This window comes from Camponotus vicinus, unplaced genomic scaffold (assembly GCF_025532165.1).
Source record: "Camponotus vicinus isolate PSW18456_S1 unplaced genomic scaffold, iyCamVici1.0 SCAF_8, whole genome shotgun sequence".
Lineage (NCBI taxonomy): Eukaryota > Metazoa > Arthropoda > Insecta > Hymenoptera > Formicidae > Camponotus > Camponotus vicinus.
Genome location: NW_028141980.1, coordinates 10,212,381 through 10,230,244, shown reverse-complemented (window position 1 = coordinate 10,230,244; position 17,864 = coordinate 10,212,381). Strand labels below are relative to the sequence as shown.

The following is a 17,864-nucleotide window of genomic DNA, read 5'->3' as shown; positions in this document are numbered from 1 at the left end:
GAGAGAGAACGATGGATCGAAGGAGAGACAGAGAGCGAACAATACCGGTTTTTTCGATTGTACGATACCCGCCAGGTATTTTCATTATCCGCGATCTAGTCCGAAAAACATCGTCAGATTTGCACAAACCAATCATTTATATTGATTATATTTTTTTATAATTCTCTTAATTTTTTATTTTCTTGATTTATTTACATATTATTAAATTTATTATTAATCTCATGTATTACAACATTTCAATCAATGACGAAAAGGTATCAAATTATCTTTGTTCGAAATATAATTGAGAAATTTGTCACAAGTGTTTGCAGAATTGCATATTCGTAGTCGCAATAAAATCGCAATGAAATTCGTACAGTTTTTACGATGACCAGGTTTATGTCTTTTGATGCGCCATGTGAGTCCAATTGTCGAACGTTTTAAAGCCGCGTGTCGCCATTTCGCTTCGCTATAAATTCATTCACTCTGGCGATATTTGGACGCCATTTGTGCGATTATTAAAATAAAAATTAAGGTATCTTGTTAAAGCCATGTATGCGATGAACGTGTCTCATATCGAAACCTTGTAATAAAAAATCACCATTTCAGGGAAAACCGCATATTAATTTGCAAGGACGGTTGTTTTCACGTATTGTGGCACTAGTCGCGCTACAACAAACACGAGCCATTATTTTCCGATCGTTCCCGAAAGACATTCGCCCACGCTGCGGCCAGGCCACGCCAACCTTTTACGATCGGAAAACAGCGGCCGGTGTCGGTTTTCATTTGCTCGCACCGTTATTTTTCTGTTAGCCCTCCCACACCCTGCGGTGGAGTTGCCGCTCTCTTTTTATTTTCCGCATCACGCGCGTTTGTTGGTCACGAGGGCCCGTACGAATTACACAGAAATATTCGCGCGCGGACAAAGCGGCCGGCTCGTTGATTCGCAAGTTAATTGAGCGGCGCGGCACACTCGTCGGCCTGCTAACGAGTAAATTGTTGACCACCACCACCACCATCACCACCACCACCATCGTCATTCGGCCATCGCCATCGCCAACCACCATCCGGGCCGGCGCAGCGCGAGACTGCGCGGAAATTGTACAGATTTTTGAACCAATTAGTCGCGGTTTTAATCGCAGGAAATTGCCGTCACTTTGCCCAAAAAGCGTTTCACTTTCGCCGATCTCCTCTATCGGCATCAAATCCCCGCAGTTTCAACACGCCATACGCGATCGGTGTAACACACCCCGTCGTCCCGTACACGAATCGCATTAAAAATATATAAATATCAGAAAATGTGTCGCGTTATTTATTTTATTTCAACGAAAAAAGAGCGAAAGGATTCTCTATAGACTACAGGATACTTGAAGACTCGATAAATCTATGCACAGCAATGTGATTTAAAATAGTTCGCAACAAGGATTCTAGACTTTATAGCAGCTGGAAAGAATGACCGCAAAAATCGCCCGTTTCGTGGACCTCGAGTTTTGATACGATTTTGGTGGTAAATGATTGTATATAATCAAACATTCATCCCCTAAAAATTTCGAATTGAGCATACCTTTTATTGCTGAGATATGAAGGGTTGAAGTTGGTATTATTCACGAATGAAGGGTACGCCATTTTACACGTACAACACAAGATATTTTAAGGTTATTTCTAAATGACCTTCACAATTTTGACTTAAACGTCGATTTGAAGTCACGATAAATTAGTCTTCTAACAGATAAACAAATCTTATCTGAAACATTTTTTGATATGAGAAATAACCTCGAGGTATTTTGTGTTGAACGGATAAAATGGCATACTCTTCATTGATGTATAGTGACCAATTTAACCCCTCATATCTCAGTAATAAAAGGTATGCTCAATCTGAAATTTTCAGAGGATTGATGTTCCATGATGTACAATTATTTACCGCCAAAATCGATTCAAACTTCGATGTCCATGAAACGGGCGATTTTAGGCCTGTTTTTGCGGTCATTCTTTCGTAAATGTGCCCCCAGGTCTTTGTGAAAATTAAAAGGACGAAGCGCGAGGACCATCGTATAATTAAATCGTACTAAAATTCTGTCGTATCTCGCGAGAGTTTTGAGAGGTGAATTTTATGGCTGTCCTCTCAGATGATGTCGCTCGCTGATTGCTCCTTTATTTTTACAAGCTATACCGACAAGTTGCATGAAACATTGTTGCAAACGTTCTGCCATATGAGATCCATATTTTTACACGACGATTCGCTATTTCTGCCAACTTTAACCGGGATATGATCAGAGACGTGACGCAATCTAATATCCATCTGTTCACGCGATCTTGCAGTCGCATTTATCTGACGTATGAGTTCAGGAAGCAGGTGCTATGGATATTAATAATTTTTTTTCTCATACAAAAACTTTGTCCTTTCTCTTTCTTTCTTTGCTTCTCTCTCCTTCAGCTTTTTTGTCTCCTCTTATTGATGTCTTCATTTGCGCTGTCTCTTCCCTCGCGACGCAAAAAGCGATGAAACGCGAAAATTCTCGACGCGATTGATTTACGGTTTTGCGGCCAACGATAAAGGCGTAACGGCGTTACAAAAATGAAGAGAAAATTTAAATACGCCGGTTGTTGTTTTTGTTACTTCGCATCGATTACCTGACGCTTTCTGTACATTTCTGTGTGCAGCCTCCGCTTTGCGAGCGTTTTTTCGCTACGCCGTGCACGCTAATTCGTCCACTTGTTTCCTCTCGTAAAAAACAATCAAGCGCGGCCAGACCGGGCCAACACAGTAAACCTTGATTGTAACTAATGAAGGGTATAAAATCGACCGAAACGGCCTCTGGAGATGCAGAGGCAAAAATGATAGATCCGCCATCGAGATTACATCGCACGATCCTCTCTTTTCCCAGTTATTTCACTCGCTTATGCATTAATATCGACAAGAATCTCCAGTTCAAACTTGCAGTGGCAATTAACAATTTAATAATGAAATTCAAACTTACAGTGGCAATTAACAATTTAATAATGAGTTAAATTGAATCGAGCAAGTAATTTTTTCCCTCACCCGAATATTGGGCTTGAAAATAGGTTTTTTTCAAATGATAATATCATTGATGAAACGACTATTTTGCATTCGACAACATGACTGTAATTTTTTATTGCAAAACATTAAAGAAATTTTGCTCATATATTCTTTAATTAGTCACGTACTTTGATGTATTTTGCTAAAACAGAAAATTGTTTTGCGGAAAAAATTGACGCGATATATATCTCGATAAATCGTGATAGATCGCCGTTTCCTTAATTCGTTAATTACCTTGTTTCCTGATTGACCGGTATCATTGACCGCAACTTTGTAACTTTGATAATCTTCAATCAGGAAGACTGGATATGAACCTTGTGTAAACACACATTATATACCTGATTCTCCCGTCAACAGTTTAATATGCTACTCTCGCGATATATTTAACGTTCTTTTTTGTTCCCGAAGTTATATATAGTGATTCTAGATTTTTTTCTAGTGCATAAAACAATTTTCTTCATAAATATTACATGAGGAACGATAGGATGCGGAGACTTCATTTGATAATTAGTACGAAATATAACTACATATAAAGAAGATGGTCGGTTTTAATAACGTAATCGCGACTATTTTAAATATTAACTCATAATTACCAAGTAAATTAGTAATAACGCTAGTTATTAACTTCTTCACCAACCAATGATAACACCTAATTATAAATGTACAAGTAACACCGCCGTATAGAAAGGGATACTCGTTCATAGTAATCTATTCTCCTTATCGAGCCATCAACAAAACATAACTGCTCATTAAGTACTCATGTGCGCCGACAGTAATTAAAATCTTGTATATGCGCGACTCCCGGAAATGCGTAAAGCAATTTACGAGCGCGAGTTCTTAAAGCTGGAAACGGAAGACGCGCACAAGTGCATTATTTCGATCGTCGTGGGCTCTAAAAGTCTATACTTTTCTAAACAAAATTCTTTTATTTCATTAAAACCTTGACTCGAAATATCATCGTGGATTTAACCAACGTTTCGGAAAATGAGGAACGAGGGTGAATCTTGACGTGACTTTTACGCGATTACTGTTTTGAGCGTGAAAATTAGCGCGGACGCGACAATCAACGAGAGCTTTCGACGCATGATATTGAAGCGATGTCGGGTCACTATTAGCCGGATTTTATTGGTACACGAGCCAGCCGTGTGCCGGCTGACCTACGACCGCTAACAGTTAATCAATGCTTTTATGAGCATTCGCTTGGCAGTACACCGTCGTTTCAAGCCGCGGCCCGAACCCACCCGCCCAACCGACCGACCAACCAACCACCCACCCATCCAGCCACCCAACGAGCACGACACGCTTTCCACTCTTCTCTCTCTCTCTCTCTTTTTTGCACATGTGTGTACGTCCCATGCTCTTCGAGCAGCTACCCGAAATTTGCACTGCTACCACACCGAAGCATCGCTATCCGTTAAACGACCAAACGATTACAACTGGTCAACACAATGTATCAGTTATAATGCGCGGGCATCGTAGATGAAATCGATCTACATTCGAGTGCTCTTGAGGAGAAATCGAAATTATTTTATTAACGGCAAATTCGATCATATTTAAGCTAATGTTCGTCCAAACCGGCCGGATAATTGACTTAGCTCGCGCGCTAATAAACAATTCGATGTATGCATTAGGTCATGTAATATAAATTGCGCCGGGTCAATTTGATTAATGATACCTCCGCGATTGATGCATTAAATGATTAGGGCGGAATTCCGTTAACTATTTCGAAAAATTATACATCTAAATCATCGTAAAAAAAAAGTGTTTGATAAATAAATGGAATAAAGTAAGTTTGACAGATATGTTTGCAACCTCATCCCATCACGCGAAACCCTCATCTCCCTTCCTCCCCTACGGCCCATCTATGGCTATTTATTTTTCTCATCGCTTTTAATTTCGTAGAGAGATAACACATGCGTATCGGGTGCGATGAGGATGCTTCTCTCGCTCGTATATATAATGTCGATCCATTGTGCGCTCTCGAATGCGATCAGAGAGATCTCGCTTATTGAGTTTATTAATTGCGTTATATGAAAAGCGTCGCGAAATTGAAAAAAATCGTCGGTCCGCGAAATTTCGTCCTTCTCTCGCTTTCTCTCACGCCTGATCTTACGCGATTCCGCGATCGGGGGAGATTTCATCCCTTTAAATCGTCCCTCTCAGAGAGTATTACACCGAGTATGTTTCAGGCGAACAGATCGAGCGCAATCGGGCAGGTTGCGCGATGAGAGGCAAGAGCGACGGAGACGGGGAGGGGACCGCCGGCTCCAATCGTAAAACAATTATACAATTACCGCACGGCCGTAATTAATTACCGGCCGTTTCAACATTTACCCCGACGAGAGAGCAGAGCGAGAGAGGCCGGGCTGCAGGCGCGGGACCGCGCCAACGCGGCATTAATTCATTAACGTTGCACCGTGAAACGTATTTGCTCGTAAAATTGGTCGGCCGGCGTGTTCGCGATTATTTGCTTAAACAATTTCCGAACGTCGATCGACGCCGCCGCCGTATGACGTGATTTAACGATTTCCTTCTCTCGACGTTCACGGCAATAACATACTTGCGTCTCTCTTTCCCTCTCTCTCTCTCTCTCTCTCTCTCTCTGTCGTTCTGTGTGTGTCCCCCGATGATAATACATCTGCGAAATAAGCGCATCCCAACGAACACCCTTCAAAGCGCTATCGAGGAGCACAAAGAGTCCGCGCAAATAAACCAATGAATATTGTATGCGCATTTATCGATCTTCCGGATGCTTCCGGCGAGGGATAAATATCGCGCAAGGTTCGACCAAAGTCGCGCGAGATTATATTATTAATCGCGTTGTGTGCGTTATTAGTAATAGTAAATATTATTAATAATTAATAGGAATATATCAATGATGGATAATTGATTAATTACGGCAAACAGCGATACGATGGTACGCACGAGGAAAATGGAGAATAATGGAGGAACTTGCTCCACTCGCGGAATGTCAAGACGGTATAAGCGAGCATATATAACGTGTACAATTCGCGTAAAGGGATATCGACGATATATCGACGCCGATATCCCCGGTATCGGTGACCGCGCCACCGCAGGCCGCAACACGACGGTGCAGTCGCAGTTAATTTGCTCACTCCAAGTGTGTTTGATTCCTCTAATTAATTGATCGGTAGGGTCACCGTGTATACCGGAACGCATGTACGGATGGCAGTAATCAAGCGCGTGGGTCTCGTTTGCGTACGTTTATTTGCACGTGTACGCGCTCTATTTGACATACGGTTTGTGCGCTTAATTTCTTTTTTTTTTGCAAAAATAAAAAATACTCTCGAAAAAAGCACGAGCTCGAATTAAATTGCAATAACAATAGAGCGATCGCAATTTTTTGCAACAAAAACCTTTTCAGTTATAAATATTTTTACTCTAGCGATATGAAATATAAATATTTGACACTATTTTTGAAGATCTTTATACGAAGTAATCTTTTATGCAGGCACTCACCGAGGTGTCCGTTCTCGTAGTAATCGCCGTTGTCCATCCTGTGCTTCTTCAGGGAGTGCTGAGGATGATGGCCAGCCGCCGCAGCTAGGTGGCTGGCCGCGAGGCTCAGTCCAACGGAAGCTCGCTTTGGGGGTCTTCCTGGCCTGGAGCTGTACAGTGAGAGAGAGTTACTGTGGTTAGAGACACCTGTCATCGAGGTAATGTCTTACCCCGATCGTTGTGGCCGCGATATTCATCGCGGCCGATTATCTGCTGGAATTTCAGGAGGAAATATCAACGTAAACAAGTCTCTCTCGATTCATTTGTGCGATTGCGATCTGCTCAGCTGATTGGGGCTCGCAAAAATGCAAGAATCGAAACTGCGAGTTATTAGTGATAATTGTAAACTGCGCGAATCCAAACTGCCACGCGGCACGAAATGTATGCTTTAACGATTGTGTGCGTTTGCTGATATTTCTCCATTAAGAATAAGTTTGACTTGCAACGCCTCGAGTGGATCTCGAGTTTAGATTTCGAGATATTTGTAAGAGGAGAAATCTCACGAAGAAAAAGCCACGCAAACTAGAGAAACACCCGGCTTACTAGCTGAGGAACCAATTTGAAAACGTTAAGGGCTAATCTACGTAGATCGTGCGAACGTCTCGAGAGCAGACTCTTACGTGACTAAGGAAAAATGAAAATCATCATCCAGAAAAATAACATTGGGCTTTCCTTGTGTATATATCACATAATTCTCCATATATTAAATTAAATGAACAATCTGATGCGAATAGCAGATTGTGTACATCTGCTATTTTTAATATTTATTGATCAAAAAATATTAGTGTACCTAATTTCTCGATATTACATATATAAAATATTTATATATTAATATTTATATATTATATACATATACATATATATATATATATATATATTATATTTATATTAATATTAATATTTATATATTCAATATTATGCAAAATTATGTGTATAATTTTTACGAAACTTTCAAGCCTATTTCAAAATATCTTTACATTTTTAAAAAAATCTCGCAATCTGCAACTTTCACTTTTTATAGTGACTCATGCTTTAGAATCAAGTACAAGTAGCCGGTCTTTTCTTTTGATGAGCATCACTGGCACCTTTCGAGCTTTGTCGGCGGCGAAGCAGACAAGAAAGATCTCCGTTGAAACAATCTGTACGATAGTGGCGATGATACCGGCGCGGGAGGGAGGGAGGTTCATTTTTCATAGGCGGTAGGCGCCAGAGAGGCGCTCACACATACAAGCATATATGTATCACACACACACACGTAGCTTTTACGCGTGCACATGCACACTATTCTGCAACACGACGCACGAAATATAAAGCCGCCTTTTGCTTTAGCAAGGAAATACCTATTACCTTCTTTACTCTCGACTAGCACTCTTAACACATTTCCACATGATCAAAGTACCAAATATTGTACTTGATTACTCCAATTAAATTGAAGGAATAAATGAAACGCGTTTCTCGAGATTCAAGATGGTCTTCTTAATTTGTACAAGCTTTATAGGATCGTGGGCGACTGTATTTTCAGAGAGAGAGGTAGGATCGTTAGAGAATAACGAGGCAGAGGCTGAGCACCACTAACCGGTAAGCGAGCAATCTCATAGTAGTCAAGACAGATTTGTAAATCTAATTTTTCATCCCGTCTTTCTGCCCTCTCATTTTGCCTCTTCGCCAGAATCTTGCTCTCTCTCTCCTTCCCTCCTTCCTCCTCCGTCCTCTCTCTGTCCCGTCAACGTTCTTTTTCGCCTTGCTACTTGTCTCTCGCTCTCTATCCCTTTTTCACTGCCGCCTCTCACGCACGGGATCCCCAGACGATTCTCAGACGGTCGGTTTATACGGCGTTGATCTCTTAAACCGCTTAGCTTCAGGTTACATCGAAAACACGAGCGCACTTTCTGAGCGCTTAGACTCCGCATAATGCGCATTTGTTTGCGTACCGCACCATCAGCGAAATAAGAAAAGGCGCCGACTGCAAGTCGCGGTCATCCTCTCGATGAAATCCAAGACGCGAGCGGATTCAAGCGATATGCAGGTCCCCCAAAGATTGCATATATTATCTGCACATATATTATCTGCGGATATACATCATGAAGAAACAATGACGAGACCAGCGTGAATCAGACGATTGACCAAGGGATCAAGAGATCACTGATAATCGCACGTTACGGCAATAATGTTCAACTAGGATTCATTTGATTTTACATCGAGAAAATTAAAGTTTCCAAGCGAATGCAAATCAGCTGATAATTTGCCTACGTCAACCGCATCAATTGTAATATTACTTCATCGGCAAATCTCATAATGACATTTACATGTATCATCATGCAAGATAAAAAATACTGTAAAACGGCCGATATTTCTTTTTTCAAAACTATCATGACACAATTTTCTTGTCCAAAAAAAACATCCTGCACAGAAAAAAAAATAAGTGTCAAATCAAAACTTATATACTTAAACTAACGCGTTCATTGTTTCGTATATACGCAACAATTTATAATCTTCTTGGAAGAATTTAATAATTTTAAATTTCAACAATATTACAGTCTTATTTTAATATTGCAATTGTCACTTCAAGAATATATAATTATTTCATTCTACTTTAAGAAAATTATAATCTTTGATTTAAAAATGTTATTTTCTATCTAACATTGTTTCCTTTCCATTCAAGAAAATTAAATCTTAAATCATAAGAATATATTTTTCTTGATTAAACTATATAAAATGGCTTCATTCAAGTAAGCAATTATTGAAGCAATTATATTTCTCTTTAATTAACGCAATATAATCTCATTTCAAGATTTCCATGTTAAAACTAAATATATTTTCAAAACAAGAATATTTTTTCTGTGTAAGATTCATTTGATTTTACATCGAGAAAACTGAAGTCTCCAAGCGAATGCAAATCAGCTGATAACCTGCCTACGTCAACCGCATCAATTGTAATATCACTTCATCGGCAAATCTCGTAATGTTTGACATTTATCATCATGCGACTAAAAAATACTGTAAAACGGCCGATATTTCTTTTTTCAAAACTATCATGACACAATTTTCTTGTTCAAAAAAAACGTCCTGATGGTATTTTCGCAAGATTGCAAATAATTATCGACCAAGTGCTTTTAATTTAATGCTCTTCCATCGTAAGAAAACTTTCGGATAATTATACAGGCTGAGCCATGGCAATGGTCCCTCTTTGGACGTTGTCTCCGCGAAGATCGTGGCGATCGAGACAGTATTTACGAGTGCACGGCGTATCGCGCGAATTATATATACGAGCAGGCCGCAATTAGAGCGGTTTAATCGTAACGAGCGATCGAAGATCGAATGCTTCGCCGACGCTTCTCCGTGCGACTCTTGTCGCGTGATTTATGCAGTCGGAATAAGACGGACGCGTTATTATTTTTCGCAAAACAAGTATAGTTCTCGGTCGGCCGAAAACGGTTCGACGGCTGGAAATTATCGCCCGAACGATCGTTTTGTACATTATTCGGCGCGGTGCGATCGATCGATTAGATTCGGCCGCGCACACTTCTATATCGTACTTGGCCGGGTTCTCATTCGGAATTGCGTGTGGGCATTAAGAGTTGCCGATGATCGGGCCAGGTGCTATGCCCCGATGCCGATCGTTCCCCGCCCTAATGATCGTTGCACCTACGGTGGAGAACCAGATCGCTGGAAAGAGACAGACGAGTCGGCGAGAGGAGGAGAAGGGATCGGAGAGATGTGTGGAAACAGAATAGGCAACACGAAACGCGAATGCATGTGAGAGATGGAGAGAAGGACCGATCGCGCGGTGCGACTCGCGGAGAATTACATGGCTTTCGTAAGCGATGGGGCGTTTAACGATCTATCGACTTCGAGGAGTCTTTAGTTCTTTCAACCGTTCCCTCGCCCCCGTGCATCCATATCCGGTGCACTCGGCAAAAAACTCGGCGCAACAAAACGCAGCGAGAAAGGCCGATCGAATCGAATCGATCGAGTCGAATTCACGATGCGAATTCGCTGGAAAGGTGTCGGGAGACTCGGAGATCCGCAGGTGGAATTGACTGCGTCTTAATACGTATTAAACCAGCGGCAGGATTCGGACGGAGGAATTCGCGAAATCGAGCGTAAAAAAAAGAGAGGGGAAAAAACGAAGCGATCGCGCCGACGATGATAAACGGGATAGAAATCGAGCACGCATTTAGCTTACGTACGTGGAAGTGGTACTCGCTTAGATCGCCGATCCGATATTAGCCTTAAGTAGATGAGCGCGCGGTGTGATTTATAGCGGGTACCTTAATTGTCTTAATTATGCGGCAGCCGCTTCCGTGGAAAGCGCTCTGCGCAATCGACCTCGATGTAATTTAACGTGAGCGTTTTCTCGCGATTCCTGGCTGCATCTGACAGCTCGCGCGCCCATTACGATAAATTCTGACGATAAACCACGATAATTTCCCGTTAAGATCAACGTGCGAGAGAGACACGCATTGTGCGTATGTGTACACAGAAAAAAAGGACATTCTTGTTTTGAAAATATATTTAGTTTTAACATGGAAATCTTGAAATGAGATTATATTGCGTTAATTAAAGAGAAATATAATTGCTTCAATAATTGCTTACTTGAATGAAGCCATTTTATATAATTCAATCGAGAAAAATATATTTTTATAATTTAAGATTTAATTTTCTTAAATGGAAAAGAAACAATGTTAGATAGAAAATAACATTTTTAAATCAAAGATTATAATTTTCTTAAAGTAGAATTAAATAATTATATATTCTTGAGGTGACAATTGCAATATTAAAATAAGACTGTAATATTGTTGAAATTTAAAATTATTAAATTCTTCCAAGAAGATTATAAATTGTTGCGTATACGAAACAATGAACGTATTAGTTTAAGCAGATAAGTTTTGATTTGACACTTATTTTTTTCTGTGTATGCGTCGCCCAAATTTCCCTCCTTCCTTTGCAAAACAAATAGAAGGAGACAAATATTTTTTTTTTTAGGAGACAATCGTGCTATCGATTTTTAATAATAAAACAACGCACATCTACAACTAGAAAATTGCTTGTATTCTCTGCTCGCAAAATGATTTGGCAAATGAATAATCGCGATGAATGGCGTTAATTAATTTTCTCGAATCATGTTACAATTGTTGTATTTTACCGAACCGAATTCCATTCGATTTTTTTCTTTTTTTTCGTATATTTCCGTTGCTACACTCGCTCGTTATTGGCATAACGGTGATTATATTGTAAGGCAAATATTTGCCATTCGTGTTTCGCGTTCGGAGCGATGGGGAACAACGATGATGGTAAGAAGGAAAAGAGAGAAGAGGCTAGCAAAGTGCGTAGTGTGTCATGCGAGCAACATCGCGTGCGTGCCATTCTATGACCCTACCTATGTATGCCACATTAAATCGGTATAGATTGTGTGTGCGTAAAATGCCTTCTTGTCGATGAAACGGGAAGTCGCTAGCGGAATTGAAATAAAAATCTCGAACAAGTATGAAGGAAAGAGTTTGCGCTTGAGCGAAATATTTTAAATATAACACTGCTAATATATAAATATATTATAATTTTTATATAAATAAATATACATATAAATATAAAATAAATATAAAATATAGACGCGATAAATATATTATAATTTACTATCTAATAATCTTCTCGATTGCAATGATTTCTTGACGGCTCGAACGCGCCAGAAAAGGGACCAAACGAATAAAACGAGACGAGAAAGTAAACGAACGCGCGCGGACGAGCTATCGTAAATTGTCAATTTCGAAGTCAATTTGGCCAGGCTTACCAATCGGCTGCCGGTTAATTTCAAGGTGAATTGTGTCCAATATGGGTATATTATTAATGGCCCGTCGAGGGATAGGGTGCACTTCGAACCGACGAGGGTTGCAACCCCGTTTTCGCGCATTGCCCAAATCTATCGCTCGGGGCTGGCGATATGCTCTCGCGCATTCGGTATTCCGGATTAAATGCTCTCTGATGTTGCTGCAACACGGTGGGCGGTTGCATCGTGCATCCCTCGCACACGTCTAACGTCTGTGTGCGATAATCGGGAACGACATCGTCTCCTGCGATGAAGCTGGAGGAGTAGAGTATGAATATTTCTACGCTAATTTCTACGCTAATTTTCTTTTTAATGTATATGAAAAAAAAATACTTTTGTTTGGTCGCAATAATTATCTCCTCATATGTAGATTTCCATAAATATACTATTCTTGTTATAATATTCGAGATATTCTCCCAGATTTGAATGTATTATGCATATATAAGGGAGGGAATTATTATCTCTCTGTTTTTATCTATTTCTTAAACGGACTTCTGGATTTTTTAGAGGCTGTATTATGAAACCACGCTGTCTAACGTGTCCTGCTGCTGGTTTCCTGTTTCCAGGCACGGCCGGAACGCAAATATCGCGCCTTGTCTCTTACGAGACTGGCTACAAAGCTACAAAGGGGCCACTATACCGTGGTCAAACATGACGCTATCTTTGAATTACGACGCCGGTTGCCTTATCGCATCCTGCTGCTACCGTCTTGCGCCGTCCAAATACTCCGTGGCTCCTGAAAACAAGGGCCATCCACGTCGGGTTATGGGAAAATAACCCAAGTATACTCCTCGAGACTCGAGAGAGCTCGTCGAGTCTCTTACGCGGGGATCTTTGTTAGGTCGAATCTCACCGAGAGAGTGTTCGACCGTTGACTATAACAGAAGCGTATCCTGAATACCGAGAGTTGGAGCAATCGGGGATCAATGAGAGCTTCTTGTTCCTTTACGCTTTGCCACGTGACCTTACGCGTCACAAAAACGCCGATTCAGTCATGGCTCATGGAATCCCACCCCGACTTTCCCCTGTATTTGATCTATATATTGCGGAGTCAGGTTTCATGTGACCTTACATCTGGTGAAACGACACAGTCATCGGACATTAAGAGCGTTTACATTCGGCTGGTGAGCGAGAACCGGTGGTTGTCAATGTATTGTTATTAAAAGAATCCACTACACATTATCTTGTATTTTTATGACTGGTAAAAGTCATTAAAAATAATAATAAAAGTACAACTTTCAAGTAAAATCCGTTTTTGTAAGTAAAAGAATTTAATTAATTCGCCGTCAATTCTTTTATGTTTAATTAAGAACTTTTCGCTCGTGAAATGGAACCAACTTCGAAGGGCGAATCTTGAAACGATTATGATTTTGAGAACCGCTGTTAGATCGATATTATGATAGCTGGCACGACCGAATTATTGTCTTCCGCGCTTTCCGGTTCTCTTCCGCGTGTCCCTGCCGATTCCCCACGATTTCTCTCTCCCTCTCACTTTATTCCTCTCATCCTCTCAGCCGCTCTGTCTTTTTTTCGGAACTTGCGAGAGCGTCGACGAGAGCGTCCCCTCGTAAAGCCTCGTCGCGTGCAATTCCCGTCATAACAACGACTTCAATTTTCGTCAAAAGTCTTTCGCCGTTATCGTCGTCGCCGTCGTCCCCCTTTCTACCCCTTCGCCTCCTCCCTCCGCGCCACCCACGCTCCGGTCCTTCGATTTGCCGCTTTATAAACCCGGTCGTCATGCCGGACGAAAATCGGCAGCCCCATAGCCGCGTGATATTTTCCAAATTATAAATTTTTACGAGTATGCTCGCCCTTCGATTCCGCGTACCTATCTCTCCCTTTCAGCTTACGTTTCTTCCCTTTTCTCACTTCCCGCGCGCGATATCGTTAGTCAGATTGGATTTGTCCGATTTTACGATTTCGTTGAATGAACAAAAGGCGAAGTAGAGAAGTTCGAGATTGATACATTCCATCTATCATCTAATATTTCTGCGTTTTTAAATCATCCATATGATTTTATTTATATAATATTATTTAATATTATTTATATATTAAATATTATTTATATTAATATTATATAATATTATTTATTTCTTATAGAATATTATTATTTTATCTTTTTTTTTTCATCTTATATAATATATTATTATTTTATTTATATAATATTATATCATATCATATCAAGACTTAAGATTTTGAATTAATAATGTAAATATAATGCAAATATCATTTAATAAAAAAATCAATTGAAGACAGACATATCTTTTTGTTAAAAATAATAAGAGACAATGCGAAGGCGCATCGGTTTCTAAGTCCTGACCGTTATGATCGCGGCTAGATAACGTAATGAAATATACCGCTATCAATCCTCCACGCTCATCAATTATACCGTGAGTCGACGCGAGCGTTCAAATCCAAGAATTTCCCAGTAAAATGGAGAGACAAGTGGAAATAAATGACGTTCACGTGAATATGGCGGATAATCGTATGCATCCTTGTGCCGTTACACGGAAGAGGAATGAAGGAACGAAGGAAGCTTCCCCCTCGGGGATAATGCGCTGCTTCGGACAAAGAGAGAGAAAAAAAAGGAGAGAGAGCACTTTCTAATAACCACAATGTAATGCTGGGGTGCGTTATACAAAAGAAATCTTTTTCTCTCGGGGGTGGGGCTCGAGACTTATCTTAGTAATATTGGATTAAAACTTATGCCTCTCCCGGTCGCAATATGTTATTTTTATTGCTCGTAGCTTTGCATAATATTCGTTGGGGTGCGCGAGCGCCTCCCTCTCCCTCCCTCTCTCTTTCTCGGTCTCGCGGGCTAATTTTAATTTTTATGTCGAACCGCGTTGGGGAGCATTACGATTTCGTGGCCTACTTATCTGCGTTTTAAGGTCTCGCGGCTGCTTCGTCAGTTGTATTCTCGACGTGAATTAACGAGATAAAGCTTCCGTTCTAGTTCATTCTTGAACGCGTGTTTCTTGATATTGCGATAAGAAAATTATCTTTTTGTTAAAAAAATCAATCGGTTCATTCGAAAAAACACTCGTCAAAAATATCGCGTGAAAGATCATCGCGATAACTTCTCATCATTCTTTATAATTCTAGCATCTGAACATTTCACATCCGGATCCAAGATATATGTGTATTACATTTGCTCAGCGGGACTCGATTAAAAAGGTGCGATAAATATATAAAAAAGATTGTGGGAGATTGTAATCGCGATACGAGACCACCATCGACGCTGGCACTATTAACGACAAGAACACGCTATATATCTCCGAGAACCTACACGCATGGTCCGTGAACCAATTTCGATTTCGAGAACCCTCGCAAAGGTGTAAAACATCTCTATTATTGTACAACAAGCTCTCGTATCAGATATACTATTTTTCTTCGGAGAGAACACGCGATGCATTCTCTAGAATCACAAACAAAAGACCGACTTGTAAGTAGATTTAAAATAATGTAATTAATAGATATAAAGCGTTGAGAGGAAGAGGAAGCAAAACTTGAATTAATTCCGGCCAAATTGTTCTGAATTATTTTTATTGAGGGAAATATTTCACTTTTAAATAGCGAGGATGATTTCTTTTTCTCCTCCAAGACGATTTTGGCGGCAAATCCATTTGATGCGATCCACGAGATGGTGACGACAACGACGACTACCGTGGTCCTTTACGCACATGACACGTACTCGGCATAATACCCGATAATACCTGTATTTGCACGTGGCGGGCGCGACAGACCTACTCGTGCGACGTGCGTTACAGCCGTGTAATCCCGGCAATCTCGAGGACGTGGCCAGGTCTTCGGCAGGAGTAATCCTGCCAATTTGGGCCGCGGATTATCTCCCAAGGAGAGAGGGCAACGACGCGGTGCGTCCGCGTTGCAAAACTTTGATTCGATTTCTGCGTAAGCACGATCGAAATCTTTGCGCGTCGACCGTAAGACGCATCGAATCCCCGGATTTAATTCCGTCTTATTTAACCGGATCGATAATCGTCTACATCCACTAGAAATTGTCACCGTGCTACGGTTACTCTCCGACAAGTGCCATCAATTTCGAAAAATTGATTATCATAAAAATCACAATTTACTAATCGACGATAGATGGAATAGAAAGTTTGATCGACATTCCAAAATAAATGTAATTAAAATAAAATGTTTTGCTTCATCCCTCTATCCAATAACGCCCGAGTAGCCTAAAGGTCAAGACAGCCAAAGACTAGCTTAGGAGAGAAGTGCTGAAGTGCGAGCTGAAAGCAGAACAGGAGGAGTTGAAGGTGTAAGTGCCAGGATGGTGCTTACCTCGAATAAAATATATCGGCTCGTAAAGCGACTGCGGTGGTCAGCTTTTTGTCGGATGGCGCGAGACAGGTCGAATATAGCTGGGCGGGGGTGAGTGTGTGTACATTGACAGGGTGAAAGGGAAAGGTAGCCGCACAATCTTTTTCCCTCTCTTTCTCTCTTACGATAGGCCTCGGCCAGTGACTCTCATTTCAATATTTCCACGATAAATTCGAGCTTCTTTTACGAGTTGCGGCGGAATAAATAATAAAGCGCGTTCTGCCGCTCCCACCCCCCTTCTCTTTGCTCGGCGCCATCCCTCTCCCTTGCTCTAGTCTGGCTTTTACGACCGCTACAAGTATGTTTGAATGCCAGATCGAAATAATAAGCTATAAGGAGAGGAGGAATAGTCGGCGGCTGATGTGGGGAATGAGAAAAAAAAGACATACCCACCTATGCGCGAGAACACGTGTGTGTATACGAGACGTATAAACTCACGCCGACTTATGGCAGATCCGTACGCCACGTCGAGGATGCCCGATCCTTCCCCTCGGGCCTGACCGGTCCGTTTCTTCTCCCCTCGTCTTGCCACGTTATTCTCGTGCGGCTTTATTAAGTCGTTAAATCGCGGAATCGTCGTCGACACTCGAGGTAACATTCCTCGCACGATCGTCTCGTTCAAGACGGGTAGCCTCGATTACCGTCAATTAACAAGGAACGCATTCTTATTACCGATAGTTGTACACTTGCAACATTCTTAGCTGGATATTCGCATATCCGTAAAAAAGAAGACATCAACCTCTTTTCGCGAGTGGAAATCGAGCGATGCGGATGTAGCGAGTGAATTATACACGCGTTCGCTTCATTTTATTGCGCTGTAAAACGTATGTTCGCATGCAGATATGTTTACATGTGGCCTAAAGTCACTCCTTTCCGAGACTTTCCGCGCGTAGTATTTTCTTTTCTTCCTCTCGCAGTCGCTCAAGGGGTTATGTCTAGTCAGCAGACCGAAAAAAGTATAATGTTTAAGAATTTTTTTTGAAGAGTAATATTTCTTTTTACAAATAAATTTTTATTCAAAAGTACAAATATTAAAGATGTTATTATATATTTTTTTTAAATAAAATATTAAAAAATGTAAAAGTTATAACTATTTTCCCGGATTATTGTTTTTTAAAAAACGCTGCGCGATGAGCA

At 40.8% G+C, this 17,864-nt stretch overlaps 1 protein-coding gene across 6 annotated transcripts in view; it reads right to left on the bottom strand.

Annotated features, from left to right (window-relative positions):
* The window catches only part of Dac (dachshund family transcription factor), a 178,058-nt gene that overhangs the window by 95,567 nt on the left and 64,627 nt on the right, over window positions 1-17,864 (bottom strand). For 4 of the 6 annotated variants that reach the window (XM_083107154.1, XM_083107151.1, XM_083107149.1 and 1 more), the window contains one exon: window positions 6,518-6,666. In XM_083107154.1, coding sequence (XP_082963280.1) covers window positions 6,518-6,666 — 149 coding nt within the window. The remainder of the gene's footprint in view (window positions 1-6,517; window positions 6,667-17,864) is intronic. The other 2 variants (XM_083107150.1, XM_083107153.1) reach the window with 1 other exon arrangement.